The sequence below is a fragment of the Artemia franciscana genome, chromosome 15 (genome assembly GCF_032884065.1).
Source record: "Artemia franciscana chromosome 15, ASM3288406v1, whole genome shotgun sequence".
NCBI lineage: Eukaryota > Metazoa > Arthropoda > Branchiopoda > Anostraca > Artemiidae > Artemia > Artemia franciscana.
This window is the reverse complement of record NC_088877.1, coordinates 21,990,070-22,011,589: the sequence shown is the minus strand read 5'-3', so window position 1 is coordinate 22,011,589 and position 21,520 is coordinate 21,990,070. Positions and strand designations below refer to the sequence as shown.

Genomic DNA, 21,520 nt, shown 5'->3' with positions numbered 1-21,520 from the left:
CCTGGGATACCCAAGATACGCCCTTTTAAGTTGATTTGTTTAATCTAGTTACTGTATTTTTTCTCTTTCCTTTACCTTCGTTTATAAATAAGATACTGGATATAAAGCCGAAATATTCAGAATTCTTTTATTACTTTTATAATTTTTTTTATCTTTCCAAAGTGCACTGTATTGTTAGAAATTTCTGCGCATTTGAATATTTATTTCATTTTAACAATATGTTTCAAGCCGATCAGGAAAAACATGGCCATTTTTGGGGGCTTGACAAACTAGAATTACCAACATACATTATACCCTACTTTTCCCAAGAAATTACGATTTAAAATGACGGGAATTTTTTTTTACGGACCGACTGAAAACATTTTGGGGACGTACCCTAGTGCCTGACACCCCTGCCCACATCTTCACTAAAAATTTGTTGGTGGTGTTTAATAAGCTAAAAATGTCGAGCCGCTTAGACTCGCAATACCTTTGCATTTGCAATCTAATGAAAAACAATACTCTGTAGACCAAACTTATCCTAAATGTTGGCTATGTGTCCTAACCACAAACTAAACGTGTATGATGTACGCCGCGTTATATCGCCATCTAAAATTCCGCAAAATCTGGTCTCTATTTTCCGTGTTGTATTTATCACCATAATCATTGAATATCCAACAAATTTAAACATCCAAAAATGTTGAAAGTTGAAACTATTATCTTTATAGTATGTCTTTATTTCAGCGCTGTCGATCATGGTATGTGATCTGTGTTTGCTGAAAATATGGGCTATGAAATTCTAGCATATTGGTCTTTAGAGAGGTCTAGGCTAGAATAGCCGAGGCCCACAGTTACATCATCAGTTACCCCCTGATAAACCATAGGTTAGACTAGGGCCCGTAGGTGTGTTGGATATCCTTTACATAGGCCACTCATAAGACAGAAACTAAATATAAAAAGATGTATCTTTTGATTCTCTATGTAAAAAATCCATTCTATAGAAATATGAGAATAGGCTAATGTCCAATTATGCTCTAGCCTAGGGGTTAGGTTAGGAAAATGAAACTTTCGGGAATGGTCTATAGGCTAAAGTATATCCTGGGAAGTTATTTTAAAGTACCTACCTCCACTCCTTCCCCTTCTAGAGGGCCCTGAAATTTGCCTACATGACAATTCTATAGCTAGGCTATTGAAATTTTGACAAACAGCAGTTTACCTTATTTTTCAGTTACCAGTTGCTTTTTCTCTGCCCTTAGGTCTGAAAATGCAATTCCTGTTATTTGAGTAGGCTAGAATTCTGAGCCATATCAATGTTTTTTTTCTTTCAAAATTTAGGAAATGTATTTCCATATCTTTAAAGCCTAATAGGCTAAATTGGGATTGAGCAAAGTTGTGAAGCTGAAAACAATTTTGTTGTACTTCATTCTAATTTACCAAAATAATAATAATAACATTTACCAAAATAATAAGGTAAATGTTTAGTTTCATCACAAGCTGTCTAAAGTGTGTATTACTGCATATAGCAAGATTCTGATGATTGCTTATTGTTTCTTTGTCATTATTAGAGAAGCACATCCATTTTGTAGCTTTCTAAAATCCCCCTCCAATGAGACTAAAAATGCTTAAAGTAATCTGCTTACAGGTAACATTACCTATAGAGCAAAACATATTAGTCCATGAGCACTTCAGGCAGCAGGGTGAGGTCTGTATTCTATATTTATTCAACAGAGAGTGATAAAATTAAAAAAAGAATGATAGAACAAAAAAAACCTCAAACAAGGTATATTAAATAAATATAGAATACAGGCCTCACTCTGCTGCCTGCAGGGCTCATGGACTAATATGCTTTGCTCTATAGGTAATGTTACCTGTAAGCAAGCCCACTTTATGCATTTTTAATGTGCCCCATGGAGAAGGAGGGTCAACTAGACATAAATGTGCTTCTAGAATTAGCATTTCTTAAGTGCTCTAAACTGAATAGAAACTTTTGGCTGTCTTGGGAATGGGTTAGGTTAGACCATGAAATTTTCAGTAGGCTAATGAATCCAAGTCTTAATTTTCAGTTTCTTTTTCTCTAGTTTTAGTTTTGAAAATGCAATTCCTGCTAATTGAGTAGAATGTTAAGCCATATCAATAGTTTTTTCTAAATAAAAGAAATGTAGGCTATTTGGAGATTTTTGAAACCTCATGAATTAGAATTGAACTGCTGTGAGATTTAAAAATACTTTTCTTTGTGCATTATTACATACTTAAATAGATCTATTTTCAAGGTTTCATTTTTATAATTCAAGGATTTATAAAGGGCCCTCTAGAGAGAGAAGAAGGAGAGATAGATGCTTCAAAAAACCTTCCCAGGACAAACTTTAGTTTTTAAATTTATTCCTGAAAAAGTGTCCCAACATGCCTATAGGCATGCTGGATATCCTTTACACAGGTTAATCATAAGACAGAAACTAAATAGAAAAAAAACATCTACATTTTGATTCTCTATCTATAAAATCTATTTTATAGAAATATGAAAATAATGTCTGATTTAGCTTTAGCCACAAATTATCTAACTGATTCTCCATCAGAAATAATGATTCCAAGGAAAGCAGGAATTGGCAAACTAGAGAGATAAATAAAACCCTAAAAAATAAAAAATATCTTCATATCTAGTTATCCTAAAATAAATCCTAACACACATCTTAGCCTCTCCAACTAGGCATGTAGTGTATAAGCTAAGAATGAAATTGGTAATATTCTTGACAAGTGGCTTTTGGCTATCTTAGGAAGGGGTTAGGTTAAACCAATGAAACTTTTAGTAGGCTAATGAATCCTAGGCCAAAATATACACCATGAAGGTATTTTCAAGCTACTGTGTTGATCCTCTTCTGATCTCTAAGCCTTAGAAATTTGTCTATTTGACAAATCTGTATACCTATTTTAATTTTGACAAAACCTTAATTTTAAGTTTCTTTTCCCTAGTTTTAGTTTTGAAAAATGCAGTTCCTGTTATTTGAGGAGAATTTTAAGCCATATCAATAGTTTTTTCTAAATATAAGAAATGTAGGCTATTTGCAGATCTTTGAAACCTCATAAATTAGAATCAAGCTATTGTGAGATTTGAAAATATTTTTTTTGTTCTTCATTACTTAAGTAGAAGATCTATTTTGTATGGTTTAACTTTTATCACTCAAAGATTTTTAAAGGTCAGTGCCCTCTAGAGGGAGAAGAAGTAGAGATGGATACTTCAAAACTCTTTCCAGGACATACTTTAGTATGCAGATCCATTCCTGAAAAATTTATTTTTCTAACCCAACCCTTTTCCAAGATATCAAAAAGTAGCTTGTCTTGAATTCTACTGTAAATTTATACTTTTTCCCGTAATATAAATGCTTAATCACAAGTAATAATTATTAAATCAAGCAATAATAAATATAAAACATTTACACTCAAAACAGTCTGGTCTATTAAAAATATGATAATTAACTAGATGTCCAGTTAAGAGTTATGTATTGAAAGACATCCCAACTTCATTTTACTATTGCTTTTTATATTTTACTTCCAATTAGTAAATTCTTTGCTCAGATGTCTCTGTTTTAAATCATAATATTTCCTATGTTCTAACTCTAAAAGATTTATTTTATGGATTTCAAGCAATTTTTTTTTTATACTACTTCTTAACTTTTTTTTTTTTTCATACACTCCTTTAACACTCCTAACCATAGTTTTCTTAGTCTTAAGTATGCTCATACATCAAGCCAAATTAGTCAAGAGGATTTATTTATTATTTCAAATCATTCTTTTTTTTACTGCTCATTAAACTTGTTTTTTATATTTTTGTACACTTCTTTAACATTACTACATATAATGCTAAACATCACTATTGGACTCTCCTCTGACAAAGCAGGATTGAATTTCAGGTCGATATCTTATAAAGAACAAACTGTAACCCATAGTAGGCAAAGAGTTAAAGTAAAAAATTATATGCATGCTGATGCAACACACACTTAACTTCTGTCAAGATAATGTAACACAATATCTTTTGAAAGGTTGCTTCCTTTGGTATATGGTGCCATATTTGACTAACGTTGCTTCTTGATTCCCTGTGATTTGGTTTTTACTATTCCAATTAAGAAAAGGCCAAAGGCTTTTCCTGTTTATAATCATCTTTGTGAAAACCTAGTTTTGTCACTCATGGCTGCAGCAATGCTATATAAAAAATGAGTTATATCAATTACATTAAAAACAGGCAAAGAATGCTTGAAAATGTGAAAAACAGATTTAGAATAGATAATAAAGCTGCTGAAAGCAACAAGGCTAGAGCTCACATAAAACGGTTTCTAAGCTGTCTTGTATTCAAGAATTTTATAATAAAAATTATATACCTGGGTTTGGTTCTCATCAACAAAGGTCTAGTGTAACAATACCTTAACATTGTGGTTGCAATGGTAGCTCCACAGCCCATAATAACCCGAAATAGCCTTAAGACCCAAAGAGAAGCATTGGATCAAAACAAAAGTATACCATTGAAATTGCCTTGGCCAAAAACCCTATTGATGGTTCTTACAGCCCCTTGGCTTGAACAACAAGTGAAGTTCATTGGCTTGAAAAAGAAAGAAAGTTGCTGTAACCTTGTAATTGTGCAAGAGAAGCATCTTTTATTCCATTTTTCTTTCTCATCAGCTAGTTGATGACTGGAATACCATAGAGAGCTGCTTAATGGCTCATTTTAAAGGAAACTGCTGCATCTACATGCTTTTGTAGATAACAAAAAGTATTATTTAAAATAATTAAATCAGGAGTTAAGCAGTGTTGGAACTTATCTCTATTTGTATGGAATATTTTGATCCACTTCGTCCTATGAAGTATAGCAAAGGCAATGGGAGGACACAGAAATAATTGGTGACATAAAATTGTCCTAGGTTTAAATTTTACTGATGATTTAAGCATCCAAGACAAATATGTTAGCAAAATAAATGAATTTTTTGAGAGTTCACATTGCTAGAATAGGTTTGAAAATTAATGCTAAGAAGACTAAGTTGCTAAGACTAGGAATAAGTAAAGATGAATAAGTGATGTTGGACAGCAATAAGATTGGTCAAGTAGACAGCTTTTCTTACCTAGGTACAGTGTTGTGCCAAGTACTCCTTTTTTTTTACTTAATTACAAGTACCAAGTACTCAGAGAAATTTTTACTGAAGTACAAGTATTAAGTACTTCTCTAAAAATATACTTAAGTAATAAGTACTTTTGAAAAAGTACTTCAGTACTTAAATAGTCAAGTATTTCAATTTTGCTTCAGTATTTAAGTACTAATTTTTTACCTACAGTAAATAACATGCACAACACTTCTTTAATATTCGTTTCCTTTCCAAGTCGACAAGATAAGCAAGATTCTGACAAAAAATCGACCACTTTTCAGAAAAACTGACAGTTTTCATGAAAAAAATCAACTGATTTCACAAAAAATCAAATTTTACTGCAGTTAAGATATAAAAAAAAGATTTTTGCAAAAAACATTAATTACGGCTTCATCATAACTTAGCGTAATCTCTTAATTGTTCCTTAACAGAAGAAGCTTTTCAAACATAGCATCTCCAAGCATGTTTCTTTTTCAAGTAAGAATTCCACCACCTAACAAAAAAGTCGTTCTGCTGGTGCAGGTGAAGGAATAATACAGTTGTACTTCCTGAAAACTTTCATTATCCTTGGGTATACTTGAGCACATACATTTCCTGTCGCCTCTCATTCATATATGACAAAACCTCCACCTTCACAGAACTGATTTCACGGTTGCTAGAATTATCACAAGTAGTTTCTTCACCACTAAGATCAAAGTACTCTTCTCCAGACAAAAGGCTACCTTTATAAGCCTTGTAAGTAATTCTGAAATCTTTGACGTTTTTCACTTTGTCAAACAAGAGTTGAACTGGTACATCCTTCTGGTTATCAGGAAACCACTTCAATTTGAAGAAAGGATGACTTGCCATGGCAATAACATAGTCTCTTGCATCTAGAACTCTCTCGTCCAGGATCGTGGGGAATCTTTTTTCAAGACCCACAAGTAAAGCATGTACCAAAGGCTGGTTGACTTTCGCTAAATCTTTCAGCTTTTTGAGCTTACTTTCAAGCATTATGATTGTAGGATAAATAGAACCGAAGTAGCATTTTTCCTCCCCCTGAAGAATGTCCAATACCACTGCTACTGGCTCCATAATTTTCATGTATTCTTCAAGAATTTCCACATCACGAGAAGATGCAAAGCATCACATACGCCAGCAAACTTTCCAATTTTGTGACAATCCATCAAATGTTACCATTTGGCTACCATAGGTCTTATAAGCTGTTTGTTGTCATATACCTCTTTCACAGCCTCAGCAGCTTTTGAAATCTTATTCGCGGCATCCCAGAGAGCAATACACTTTGAAAAAGCGGTATGGTACTGCCTCTTATATGCAACATCAATATCACAGAGGACTTGATCAGCATCAGTGAATGCAAGCTGGTTAAGTGTGTGGCTGACACCTGAAGTGTGGGGGAAGCTAGAAATACTCAGGGTTATCATGAGAATCGAATATCTTTCCAACGTTTGTAAAAGAGAATGAGCCATTCTGGCCTGCTTCATCTTCATTTTCTTCATCACTGACTTGAACATCTTCATCGGAAATCATCGTGTATTCTCTGAATACCTTACTAAGGTTAGAGGCATTATTGGTCCAAATTCCTCATACCTTTTTATCGGCTGCTATTTTGCACCTGGCAAATACACCATTCATTTTTTAATTAAGTGTGTGAGCCCTTGAACCAGGAACAAGCAAGGGCACAAGATTTCCATTTCAAATCCTCATTGAGAAAGTGTGCAGTCATTCCCAAGTAGCTTTTGTTGTTGGTAGACCAAATGTCTGTTGTCAACAAAATGTAGTTTTTGAGTTCAAAATCATGAACCGTATCTTTCTGTACTTCAACAAACTTAGCTTCAATTTGCTCAGCTAAAGCTTTTCTTCCTGAAACTTTTGCATAAGGTGCAAGACCTGTTATCAAATTTTTGAGCGACGGCTTCTCAACAGTGTACAGGGGTCACATATCATATGGGGTCACAATATAGTCCAGTACCAAAGAACTCACTTTTAACTGTGTCAGTTTCAACAGTCTTGCAGCAAAGAAATCTCCATTAACTTTTTAGAAGGCGAGCTGTAATCAGGGCCAGTATTATCTTCATTATCTTCAGCTTCAGATGACCCCAAAAGTAAGCCTAAAAGTTCGCTAGCCTCTTTGCTACTTGATTTCCTTTTGTTCTTACTGTTCTTGTTGAGCTCAGTAAACTCCTGGTAAACAGAAGGATGGACAAACTCACCTTGAGATGTTTGTGAAAATTTGTTGTTGTATCCATGTGACTCTTCAGAATTTTGTTTTGGCAGTTTTTTGCATGTGGCAGATACTGCATCGTCCTTCCCCATAATGGGAAGGATGGGGCGAAAATTCCCATAAATGGTGATTTTTCCATTTATCACAAAAAACTTTCTGTTTAATATATATGGTACTTCTGCCATGATAGCATCCTTTTTTTGAAATTTTGGGGCCGCTTTTCCCAAAGACTAAAATCCATTCATCCACTAATATATAGGCAGTTCATTTTGTCACATTGCCCTGCATCATGCCGGTATAATTTTTCTGTGTCATGAAGACAGTACTTGAGTACTTAAGTACCCTTGAGTACTTCAATTTTGTACTTAAGTATAAGTATTAAGTACTTTAGAAATTTTTTACTTAAGTAGAGTACAAGTACTCAAATTTTTTACTTAAGTAATTACTTAAGTACTTTTACTTAAGTATTTCCCAACACTGCCTAGGTAGTATTTTTGGTAAAGATAGTGGGTGTGGTGAAGATGTTAAAAGTAGAATAGAGAAGGCCCAGTGTGTTCCCATGGTCAAAAACGTTTAGAATGATAGGGAGATAAGTCTCCAAACCAAGATCAGAATATTGAAAACTATAGTGATGGCAGTGGTCAAGTATGGTCCTGGAGAGTGTGTGCTCCAAAAGACAGAGGAGGATTTGCTAGATGTTTTCCAGAGAAATTGTGTGCAGATTGTGTTGGGTACCCAAGAGAGAAAAGTTGAGATAGCTGGGGCAGATTGCCAAAGATAGTCATTGTTGGCCAACATGTATATATATATATATATATATATATATATATATATATATATATATATATATATATATATATATATATATATATATCTATATATATATATATATATATTTATGTATCTTGGAGAAATTTAAGATAAAAGTACTGTATGAAATATACAGAGACTTTGGAAACTGGAAAACTGACGAACATTAAGCGGATTTTAGATGTATATATAATAATCTTTTGAGTTTTGTACTTTTGAGTTTCACCAAGAATAGTATGAACACATTGGTTTGAGCTTTAATACTGATAAAACAGTTGTTCAACCATTCAACTATGAAGGAAATAGAAATTTGATGAGTATATCTTGCTCTGAGGTTCCTTTTGCTAGCAGCCTTACTTACCTGGGTATGCCTATTGGAGCAAACTTGAAAGAAACTGTAAACCTGACAATTAAAAATTATGCTAGTAGGATTCAGGGGGTGTATGCCTCCCTGGTTTCAAACGTTCCTTATCTGACTAGAGTTCACTTTCCTCAGTTATATAATAGCCTAACAGTTCCTCACTTACTTGCACCTGCTCCTGTTTGGTCTTTTCTTAGTTGTGGTAAGAGAAAGCAAATTCATCACCTTTATTTTAAACTTGCATAGTATTTAATGGAGCTTCCAACTTGGACAAGCAACTCTTTTCTGCAAAGAAAGTATCAATTGGTAAACCCAGCTGGGGCTATTGAGGAACATATCTGTGATTTCTTTACTGAATGCCAGAAGTCTTCCCATCTTTGGTCATTTTTCTACCCAGTTTCTTGTGATGGGTCATAAATATAATGATATATATATATATATATATATATATATATATATACTATATATATATATATTATTTCAGATTTCAAAGAGATCACACCTGTCTAAAAATGGACATTTTACAAACTTCATTGAATTATTAAGTTTTACAATCTAATGCCAGTGAAGAAACAGGTTTCAAAGGATTATAGTTCCTGACTGGACCTAATTATTACTGTTGAACCCTTTTTGTCAATTTTACTAAAAACCAAGCAGAAGAGGGGATTTTTTTGTCACAAGGGCTGTCATACCTGCCAGGAATGGTACCTTTAAACTGTACCTCCTTAGTACCTCCCTGCTGGGATCAGGTATCAGGAAACTATGCTTCCCTTGCTTATTGGTATCTGGTTCTTATGATATTGAGTTGGGATTGGAAATGGATGTTCCCTCAGTTTGATTGGGTGCTGAATTATACTGGGTAAAATCTGACTCGCTAATCAAATCATGTGTTATGCTCTTTGAAAAAGATGTGATTTTGGAAACAAAAAAGTGTTGTATGATGAATCCGAATATGATGAAATATGTGTTCATCATGAAAAAGAGGAGGATAATTATTGACATAGGAAAAATGTTGACAAGATGTGCAAAGGACCAAAAAGCCTTGCCGACATCTGTGATTTATGATCCTCAAGAGGTTCCAGCTCCCTCAGAATTAACCAGAATGTATGTAGTATCAAAAATTCAAGAAATGCGCAAGAAAGTTGATAAGACCCTGGATAAGTTTAACCAAGTGCCTGTACTTGGCATTCATGAGGAGTCTAGCAAAGAACCCAGTGGCAAGCCTCCTCTTCTTGACTCAGGAGTGGTAAAAAAAAATCTGACTCAGTCATTATCTACAGCAGAAGCAAGTAAAAACAGGATTGACTCCGTATATGGTGCAACTCAGGATAAGAAAACAATCAAGGTCAGACAAAATAGATCCGATTTTAAGGTACTCATAAACAACAAGCCCTTAGCTGAAAAGATAGCGAGATCAGTCCAGGTATCCAATCAAGAAGCAGCTGTGAGTATTAATTCAAAACAATGTATTGGGAGTATCAAGCACATCCCACCTGAATTTCATAATGATCAGTGCTCTTTCAAGTGTAGCAAGGCAGAAAAATCTGGTGACTCATAGACTTTCAAGGTATTCTTCCATGATCAAGCAGACCTGGATTATGCAATTACAAACCCATAAAAAATAGGATACAAAGTGCACAGAATTGAGCCTTTTCTGTTCCTTCCCAGGAGATGTTTCAGGTGTCACAAAGCTGATGGCCACCTGGCCAAAAACCATATGAACGCAATGAATTGTTCTCTCTGTGCTTAGTTAGGGCAAATGAGCTCATGTGATTCTCTGTGCAAAATGGACCTTAGCTGTGTCTCTTGTAAGTCGAATAGGCATAACTGCTATTCGCTTTGCTGCCCTGAAAATAGGAAATTGTTGTCTGAGAAAACCCATAACAGTGTAGCTGCCTCTGCAAGAAATGAACATTAATCGTAGCAGTTCAATTGTATCCTGGAACATAAATGGCAGGGTTTGTGAGAAGCTTCCTCTTCTAGAGTTGCTGATGTGTTATCAAAGGGGATTTTAGTTGTGATCTAACCCGTTCTGAATGCCTGTATTCTGAAATTTTTTTAAGTTGCTCATTCTCATTAATTAGAAAGAACAAGGATTTTACATAGGTATCACATATCGTATCGAAAGATCGACCATTGATCATATCGAACCAATGGTCCTTGAAAATTGGGAGAGAGCTCATTCGAATGAAAGCTTAAAGTTAGTAGGGTCCTTTTAAGGTGACAAAAAAGATCGTCCTGCAGAAAAGTGGCAGTTTGTAGCACCAATCATTTTTGCTCCAAAGAGAACAAAGTGCTATCGATTGAAAATTCTCAGATTGCCATTCTATTAAAAGTATATATTGAGCTTTCCAGTTTCAGAGGAGGTAATGTGGCGCATTTCTTACTGAAGAGTCATATTGTCTATGCAAGACAAATATCCAATATGGATGTTTCTCTCAATCCTTGAATTAACTAAGTAGATTCACCTCTATTTCCCCAAAATTATTTATAGTGATTTTCATTATAGCCCATCAGCTGTAACGAAGGAAGGGTAGTGGGTCATCTTGCAGAGGGGCAGTTGTCCAAAAGAGCCGTATTTCAAAGCCCAGATTGTCTAATTCTCTATATGCCTTTGGTTAAATATAGAAAGGGGTAGGAATTAATCGTTTATCTCCCTTCAGTTAGAATAAGCCTAAATAATTGTGCTTTGGGGTGATGGCTCCCTTGTTATTGCAGAAAAATCTTTCTGATATATATATATATATATATATATATATATATATATATATATATATATATATATATATATATATATATATATATATATATATATATATATATATATATATATATATATGATATTGATTTGCTTCATGTATCATAAAATTATACACTAGAAGGTGTTAGTGCACATCAGCTATGATGAAGGAGGGCCTGTTGTATTTATGTATATGGGGGGGGGATGCTTCAAAGAGTGCATTTTCATGCCCAACTATCCTTGAAAATTTTGACTAAATAGTTCATTTTCGTCCACAATTTGTATTACAAACCAACATTATAATTCTAAAGCAGAAACACTTTAATGCTTTTAATCAATATAAAATTATTGATAAATACAATTTAACAGCAATAAACCAGGGGTTTATGGGACCAGTACCCTACATCATATCTTGGTGAGGCCTGTGGATGATTTGAAAAGCTACCAGACGTTAAATTAAAAAAAAATTTCCACCGAATGAAGATTTTCCACCGAATGAAAGGAGCAACATTAAAACATAGAAGCTATTTCGGATATGTGGCGAGCTGTCCCCTCCTAAATCGTCCCCATTCAGTCTTTATTTTTAATTTGGGGGTTGGAGCAGTAGTAGAGCCTTTATTTGGAGTGATTTATGACTGTTATACAAATGGGTTTATTGTTTGTTTTGGGCTTAGTTTCTTCATTCATAGTAATTTTTGATCGTTTTAGAATACACATATCAGATACACTAATATCTGACTTTTAAATTTTAGATTCATTTCTGCTTTTCATTGAAAATCCTTTTGTTTTGAAGTTAGCAACACTAAAGAGTTAAAACCTTGTGAATTCTATTTTGCCAAATTTTCTTATGAGGTATTTTGGCTTTTGTGCACAATTGAACTCTGTAAGAGACTATTTATATCTTTCACCACATAGGATATATACAAGAATAGCTCACTTGCACACACGGGAGGGGGAGGTCATCCCATATACTGACCTAGATACTCTAGATTGACCTAGAAAGTTAAAAGAATAGTGGTTTAAATAATCTCTTCGTTTACCTTGCCAAAAAAGCCCTCTACTCCTCCCGAAGGATTGTATCTGTATGCAATTATGAACAATAGAAATTATTATGCTTTTTGGGAAATAGTTCCCAGTTTCATAATTTGTACAAATGCTTGTGAGTTTTGTTAAGTTTTATGAAATTTTTTTTAAGGCTTGAGCTTGAAATGTTGGAAGTGTCGATCATTAGAAGATCCGAAATGTGCTGATCCATTTGACAACACATCAATTCCGTTTTTTGATTGTAGTCAAGAACCAATTGATCCTAATCTTCCAGGGCTGGAAGCCACACTTTGTAGGAAAATAAGACAGAAAGGTAAGATATTAAACGATAATGGTAGGCTTGAAGGAATCACTAAGGGATAATGATGGGATAAATAACAAGAATCCATGTAAGGAATCAAGACATGGAGGATTTGCAGGATCAGGATGGTTTTTATGGAGTCTGGCTTACCCCCCCGGGCTTTATAAGGCAATCATGAAGTGCCACGTAGCACCCAAAAAACGCTTTGGGTTGATTTTTCATAAAGAAAATAATAGAAAAGGGTGTTGTTCAGTGAAAAAACTTTGCAGCCAAATTTACCCCCGCCCTTGTGAAATTCTCATCTATTGAGAATCCCCCCTGGAGATTTTTCTACATTTAAAATACCAACAGTACTTTTAATTTAAAGTATTCCAAAAAATGAGTTATCAACTTTATTGTTAAGCATTGTTTGATAAAGAATATCCAGAAAATCTGGGCAAATCTTGGCAGCACTGTGGTAGAAACCTTACATTAGTTGAAATTTGCCAATCGTATGGGAAAAATTGAAACCTAGAGTTTGAAAATTACGTTCCCATTAGTATCTTTGTTAAAAAAGAAAATCTAGAAAAATTACACATAATTTTTTTGTGCAAATTAGGATATGGGAGGTATACATTTTCAAAAGAGAGGGGGGCACTGAATATTTTTTATATGTCTAAATTCCCTTCACCAAGCAAAGCTTGATCTTCTAGTGCTGCATATTAAAACTGATAACAATATGTAAAGAGCATGGGTTGGTACTGCTTGTATGTGAGCAGAAAATTTCTGAATTGTGAGAAAAATATACATATATTGTTTGGATTCACTTTTATCCTATTTGCAGCAGATTTTTCATACAGCATGCTGATGCAGAGATAAATGTCACAAAAGTAGCGCTGGTGTTATGTGAAATGCGACTAATAACAGTAATAATCCTCAGTACATTTATTTTAATTTTTTTTTTTTTTGAGCTGGTTAAAAGAAATATTTAGAAAAGGAAAAGATCAGCATGGTATTGTATATAGAGGTAGTCTTGAATTTGTGGGTTAGTATCTGAATCCAAAATGCAAGGAATTTGACCTTCTTAGCGCCCATTAGGCGTTTCAAGTACATATTGTGCGATGCTTTTACTGAATATAAGTTAGCATTATCCACTTTACAAATTCCCTCTCTTCAAGAGCGTCGTCTCAGTTTGATCCTTGAATTTGGCCAATGTCTTCTCAGAAGTGATAAACACAGATCGATACTACCACCAGTTTTAGTGAAACATCGAAATACTAGGTCAAAGAACATTGACAGATTAGCAGCACCTCCTTCACGCACAAATCGTTTTTCCAATTCATTCATCCCTTTCTTTGTATCAAAGTATAACAATTGTTGATTTAATCTTTTTTTGTAAGTACAAGCGCCATTTAGTTTTATGACTACGAGAGATTGTGCAAATAAAACCGATTCTATTTGATTCAAATAAGAGAATTTTGAGCTATATTGGAGTTTCGATTTATATATTTGAAGTACAAAATTAAAACAATTAAGAAATTCCTATAACTATTCCTAGCATGCTGATGCAGAGATACACGTTACAAAAGTAGCGCTGGTGTTATGTGAAATGCGACTAATAACAGTAACAATCCTCAGTACAATTATGTCAATTCTTTTTTTTTGGAGCTGGTTAAAAGAAATATTTAGAAAAGTGAAAATAGTTTGAAGTCATCATGGTATTGTGCATAGAGGCAGTTCACCATTCATGGGTTAGTATGAGAATCCAAAATGCAAGGAATGGGACATTTTAGCGCTAATTGGGCGTTTCAGTTACAAATAAGAGAATTTTGAGCTATATTGAAGTTTTGATTTAAATATTGGATAACAACTTAATAATTCCTGGAGCTATTCCTAGCATTTTGATGCAGAGATAATGTCACACAAGTAGCGCTGGCGTTATGTGAAATGTGACTAATAACAGTAATAATCCTCAATATATTTATGTCAATTCTTTTTTTTTGGTTCTGGTAAAAAGAAATATTTAGAAAAGTGAATATAGTTTGAAGTCAGCATGGTATTGCACATAGAGGCAGTTCTACATTTATTGGTTAGTATGTGAATCCAAAATGCAGGAAGAGAACATTAATAGCGCTCATTGGGCGTTCCAATTACAAATAAGAGAATTTTGAGCTAAATTGGAGTGGAAGTACAAAATTAAAAAATAAATGATTTCTGGAGCTGATGCCTCACCCCTACTAACTTCTACGACTAAACTACAACTAATTTGACGTATCTAGGTACAGTACGGATATTGTAATAAAAAAAAAAAAAAACACTTAGACTTATTTTCTTTTCATGTTTTTCAATGAAAATTTATTTTTGTTTTCAATGATTTTTGTTTTTCACCAATTCCATTTCTGTCCTAATTGCACATATAGAGGGTGTATTCAATGAATAATTAATAATATTTATATCTATTTGAATACTATTCATATTCATTTTTGAACATTTTGAAACAAGAAAATTTCATCTGTAACGGATAGATTTCAGGAAGTAAAAGATCATTACCTATCAGGGGAAACGGTTTGACCTGGGCAAACGTGGCGAAACCGGAAGCACATTACATTTTTGCAATTTCGCCATTAACTAGGCTCACCTATTTACTTGATGATAAGGTTTTGAAGGTAGTATATTTGTATAAATGTTATTGCGGAACATATTAGGAAGTGTAATGGATCCCTATGAAGTCGAAACTTATAAAGAGCTACAATTTCAAAGTTACTTAATAATTTTTCTCCAAATTGTTTGGGGGGGGGGTGGCAACTTCACCACGTCACTGGCCTCTGACCGTTACAGTCTACGATTAGTAGGTATCAAAAGTTAATAGTTTAGGGAATCACATACTCTGAAACTTTAAAATCTCCTGGCACCTGGACTGTAAAAGTCGACAGTTTAAAATTACTTGAAGGATTTCCAAGCGTTCAGATTTCAAGCGGAAGATAGTTGAGGCTCTGAAGTGGTGTACATATCTGAATATCCGCCTCTTAATTTTTGTTCCAAAAGCTGGAGATGGTATATGCGTTATGGAAATCAGTGTTATCATATCCTATTGGTTTAAGGTTCTTGTACCATAAGTTGACAAGTGGACTGATGAAGAAAAATTTCCTATTATTCGGGTGAAGAGATGATGATGGTGAGCAAGGCGACATCCAGTGGGAGTTATAAGGTTCGACTATACCTGTAAAAAACTGTAGTCCTACCTGTAAAAAATTAACAAAAAATGCATATAATCAAATATTTGGTGTGCTTCGTAATTTTTTTATCCTCTCCCGAAAAAATACCCCACCTGGTACAATTTTTGTACCTGAATAGGCTTAAACTCTGCTTAAAATAAGTTGTAACACGCGTACTTTTCCTCTAAAGAGTTGGCAGTGAAAAAGAGGAGGGCTGTTGGAAGGATCCATGCGCTTTTAATCATACAGATTGAATATCTTTGCACGTGTGCGATTTAAACAAGGTACTTCCTTACTTTCCTTTTTGCTAAGATGTTTCAAGTTGGGTGCCGGATTTGTTCGAAGCTTGGACTTAGCTTGCTACTGTGTTAAACAGGAATTAGTTTGTTTTGTGTTGCTGAATTTCCGTATCTTGGACTTAGCTTGCTTTTGCACCTTGCTGTCCGGGAGTCAAGCTGCAAGTTTGAAAGCAATTGCATGATGGCTGTCCAAATAATGTGCAGCATGCATACCTTTCTCGAAAAAATTGGCGATGGAGGGGGATTTAAAGTTGCTAAGGGCTTAATTTATGCATCCAAATGTTCAGCTCATGATTCTGATTTTAATAAGCTTCGAATATGACATTTATAGCGTTAGGAGGGCCCTGCCAGTGGGGTTGTACGGAGTATACCCCTTCTGTGGGCTAATTTTTCGGAACTTCTGATTTTTTGGGTGAAATAGCTGTCTCGAAACTTTGGTCTGATGTAATTGAAGGCCATAAATTGTCCTAGGCAGTGGATGGGCAAAAAAGGGTATGGGTAGAGAGCGGTTTTAGACCTGAAAAGGGCTCTGAAACTTTCAACGTTATCCCCCTTCCCAAGTTTCTACGATCATCCCTCCTATTTGCTGAGGGCGGGGCGAAAGAACATATGAGAGGCGGATCGCTGTTTACAAAGTCAACGCTGCTGTGTTGACTTACTTGTCATCTAATTCAGAATCAATGCACTAGCGTCGACTAAGTAAAGGGCAATGTGTATCCCGTGCTTTATTTTGTTTTTGCTGGCTATTTCTTAGGGAAGAGGGGGTCGTAGTATTTTGGGAGAGGGCTCATTTAATTGGAAGTTGAAAATTCTAGTGGTCTTTTAAGTGCCCAAAGCGATAGGAGGACGAACAACCTCTTGCCATGCCTTTTTCTGCACCTGGACACCCATGGCGTTGCATCAAAATTTATTTATAGTTTTTTGGTCAAATTAGTCTAAAGGTTCAAGGAAAATTTCAGATTGTGACATGACCCCAAAGGCTGATATGTTTGATTCATTTGAAACTTTCAATCGACTGTCCACTCGGCTTTAAACTTCCAAGGATCGGCCCCTAGTCTAAGGGACTTCTTATTTTATTGGAAGGAGGGAACAACTTTATGTCTCTGATCGGTTGATAATCAGCACTTGCCGGGCTTGAGACTCGACAATTTAAGTAGCCAAGTATTAGCCGTCTAATTTCGTCCATTTCCGACCAATTGTATTTTCATGGAACTTTTTACTACAATACGCCATTGTCTCATTTTTTGTGCATTAAAGGGCACTAGATTTGCTTAGCTTTCGAATAATAATTACTCGAGTATATGAAAACTTAAGATAACTGTGTTAGAAAAAAACTCATATGGTAAAAAAAAAATAATAAATGAAGACAAAAAATAGACGTTCAGGTGCTACTCGTACGTACAGTACTTACAGTACCCGAGAGTTTTTGGTCGGGATCTGAAAACCTGCCCGATATTGTTTCCAATACGATGAGTTTAATCGTAAATTTTCTATTTGAATTAGATCCTTTTTTGCGTGATCATTGCCATAACAACCAGGATACGAATATGTAAATGCAACCAGTGGGAAAATGCCTACCAGGGGAATATTTTTCGGTTTCTAATGAATTGTTTTACACATTACAATGATAATATTAAAAGTTAGAAAACAAAATCCACTGAGGAACATAGGTCCTCATGAGGAATATCTATTTTATAGGAGATAAGATAAATATATACCAACGGGACGTTTCAAAGACTTTAACCTAATGAACGTAGTATATGCTGTAAATGCAACCAGTGGGAAAATGCCTACCAGGGGAATATTTTTCGGTTTCTTACTCTTTCTGTCCAAAAGTTGATTGAACTGTTTTACACATTACAGTGAGAATATTAAAAGTTAGAAAACAAAATCCATTGAGGAACATGGGTCGGCGGCGGGCTGTTATGGCGTTAAAAGGTACACAGGTTGAAATCTTTTCTTGGGGGAGGGGGTTATACTACTACGGTATAATAAAAAAAAACAGTTAAAAACTAGATCTCAGTTTGAATTTTCTATTCCAGTTGACGGCTATTGGAGATATATTCGAGATTGTGCAAGGCTAGGAGAGCCAGGAATAGGAGGAGATGAGAGATACTGTATTCAACGAACTGGAACGTACAACATTTACACAGAAACTTGTACCTGTAACAGTAAAGATGGTTGTAATAGTGGTACGAGTTTCGCCCCATTCTTCCCTTTAGTTTTTTTGGGGGTTGTATACGTTTTACGGGGAACGCGTTTTAGAAGATAAGATGCTCTGCTGACAATGCCATTTCTATTTGTTATACATAAAAATTTATGTTCAGTTTGAATTTTATGTGATTGATTGATGTGGTGTTTTATTTTAACTAATCGTGTTTTAAAATCTCAGTCTATTTGAATTCCGTCCATTTAACTGTCCGAATGTTGTACTGCTTTGTATTGTGAATAATAATAGGCCTACCTTTTTCAGTTTGTTTATGTATTTTGTAAGGGGCATTGTGAACTGAAGTATTGCAAAAGCGATGTTCCCTATCTGTATAGTAGTGTTTTTGTTGTGCGTTTTTAAGTGAAAATCATTTTCGATTTTTCCACTTAAATATCATAGCACTTTTGGGGTAGTAAAATCCTTACATTATTTCTTCTATTTTTCTTACAGAGAGAGAGCATGGAGGTATGTAGTATTAGAAAAATATTGCAAAAATGCATGAAATATGTTTAATTTTGAAAAAAAAATGATCTTTGATGATGCATGTGAAATTCAATTTATCATTACAAAAGTGGTATTCGTCCATCAAGCAATTTCCTGAGTAAAGAAGTTCCACCATTTTAAATAACAAAGCTTACTTGGGATTGCTGCCAAAGATGTTGAATTCCACTACGGCTTCTACTTGAATAACTGTTTATATTTGTTAAATGGAAAAACTTCTGCCATGTCATTGTGTAAAATTTGTATTTTGGGCCAAAAAGTATTCTTCTATCCTGCGTTACTGTGTAGAGGGTTTGATACTTTCTTAATATTATTGTTGGAATTCATGATAAATCTGTATTTTTTTTTATTTATTTTTTTGTAGTCAGGGCCAAATTTGAAGCTTTGATGCTTCTAGGCCCTAGTATTGCCGTTCCGTTTTTGTGAGATTTTCGGGGAAATCCCCGGAAATTCACCCAGTTTTTTTTTGTTGAAAAGAATCACTCAGTGATTATTTCTTGCGCTCCTAGGCCCGGGCCTATTGGTAAATCTGGGTCTGTATATAGATGTCATTAGATGCAATCATCCCTCAATGGTGTTCATTAATTAGAATCAACGGTTCTCAGAATTTGACTTATGCCCCACAAAACACCATAAGAGGGCATGTGAATATTAGGATAATCAGGTAGCTAATTAGAGGACTTTTTTAATTCTGTTTATTGCTACTCCCTCATGTCTACTCTAGATGACCCTATGGGTTTTGCCTGGAAGAACAGTAAAATGCAATGTTTTGCAGTTCGTTCATATATGTTTTTAGTCAGTTGTAATGTATGTGCCTTTTATGTATTTTATCTTGCTCACTTGTTAATAAATTCTAGACCCTTCAGGTATATAATACTTTTTTAATCTAGATAAAATTTTCTATGTATAGTGTCGACTTTGAACGCTATAGCAATAAGAGGGGAAACTAGAAGAAGCCTGAACATTATCAACAGGGATGTAATGAATTTGAAAAATGCTAGTAGTCCCAATGAGTGTTCTGTCGTGCTGAAAAACTAGACATATGTTAATCCAAGTTAGTTTTCGGCCAATGAGTATTTAAGGCAGTGGTGGGGCACAGGCCTACCAATCGGGCATAGCAGTATTTTCGTGGGTCATGTGCAGGACGCTGCACCCTTCGGCTTACCGTGCTCTTGAGCCTTAATTAAACAAAAAATCATTGTAATAACGTCAAATTCATATGCATTTAAAGAATAAAAAAAATACTTAATAGTATTGCAATGAGGTCATGCATTGTATAAAAGGTTTTGTATAGAGACAAAAATTGAATATAACTAGTGTATTATATTAAATAAAATATGACTAGAGGACGACTCGATAAAAAGATTCCGAGTTAATTGCGATTCAGACTTCCTTTGGGTGAATACGGGTAAAATTTTGAGTAACAAAATTTAAAAGTCACAAGGGGAACAATAGGATTTTAAAATGCCTAAGTGGAGCATGGCCCAAAGCCGTTTGGGAACCACTGATTTAAGTGAAGTGTTGTTCTAAGCTGAACTTGTATCTAAGGACTGAACAAACTGTCGTTTTCAGTACGGGGTTTGTGGCATTAATTACTATGGAGATTTAGTCTCACTTAATACAGTACCTGGCTTAGCCAACCGAAGAGCATTCATTTATTAAAATTTAAAAATTTTCCCAAGGAAAAGTTGTCTTCTGTGAAAAAGCCAGCTTGTTTTTCGTATATTATTGTCTCTACCGCTTTAGAACGCTGAAAGGAAACATTACGTCTATCCTGTCGTTTACATATTGTTAGCTTTGCTTAGCGAGGCGTGCCTTTTGGTTAAGTGAAAACTGCTAATGACTTCTCATCTGTGCATCTCATCCTGAAAAGCGTATTTCAAGAAATCTCAGCTTCTGACCTAATGAGCGTTTTAATAAAGCCAGTTCATCCACTTATGAGATGAGTGTTATTTTGTTAGTAATGTCGGATCGTTTATAAGAGAGCCACAATTTTCTATCCAGTAACAAGGCTGATTAACCCCTTGACATTTACAAGATGTTATAAACACCAAGTTTGACGTACAGTTTTACGCTTAGTTTGACAGCAATCCTGAATTAAAATTGTTGAAAAAAGAGCGGAAGAAAATCATTTCTAATCCAACACACCCAATTGAAACGTCTGTAATAATTGGAGCATAGAGAAGAAATTCTGGAAGCTCCATTCAATTACACCGACAACAAAAACGTGCTTATAGAGTGCGTTGTTCGTAAATAATTATGAAGATGGCGACAAAAAAAGAAAAATCCATAATAGGAGCGGTAACGATTCCATGATGGGGTAAAATAACAAGGTCTCCACTAGTGTCACAAGTAGTATAGCACTCCTCGGTCATATTCAAAGAATACACTGACACCATTACAATAAAGTTCAGTTGCTGGATGGTATTTAGGTGGACGTTATAGTCTTAGTTTCTTGTAAGTCTTATAGTTCTACAGGTAAACTGCCATTAATAGCCACCATTGATTTCCAACAGAACTTGAAAAATAAAAATAAAGAACATCTTGAAAATTACCACCAATCTTTATACAATTTGTAGATGTAAAGCTTACAGAAGGTACAACCATAAGAAATATACTGAAAATGGGCAGGTTATCTCGTTCCTAACCCCAACATAGGTATCAGTTTGCTACTAAGTTTGTCAAGCAGATGCAAACGCAGATATTGGTTTTTGGGCCACATCAGCCTTTTC

General features: G+C 34.8%; 1 protein-coding gene across 1 annotated transcript; it reads left to right on the top strand.

Moving 5' to 3' along the window:
• Nucleotides 1–628: 628 nt before the first annotated feature.
• On the top strand, nucleotides 629–19,662 carry LOC136036190 (UPAR/Ly6 domain-containing protein crok-like). Its single transcript, XM_065718266.1, has 3 exons — nucleotides 629–737; nucleotides 12,436–12,597; nucleotides 18,121–19,662. Exons 1-3 carry the CDS (start codon nucleotides 677–679, stop codon nucleotides 18,348–18,350), a joined length of 453 nt encoding a protein of 150 aa, XP_065574338.1. The 5' UTR covers nucleotides 629–676; the 3' UTR covers nucleotides 18,351–19,662.
• The last annotated feature ends 1,858 nt before the right edge of the window (nucleotides 19,663–21,520 follow it).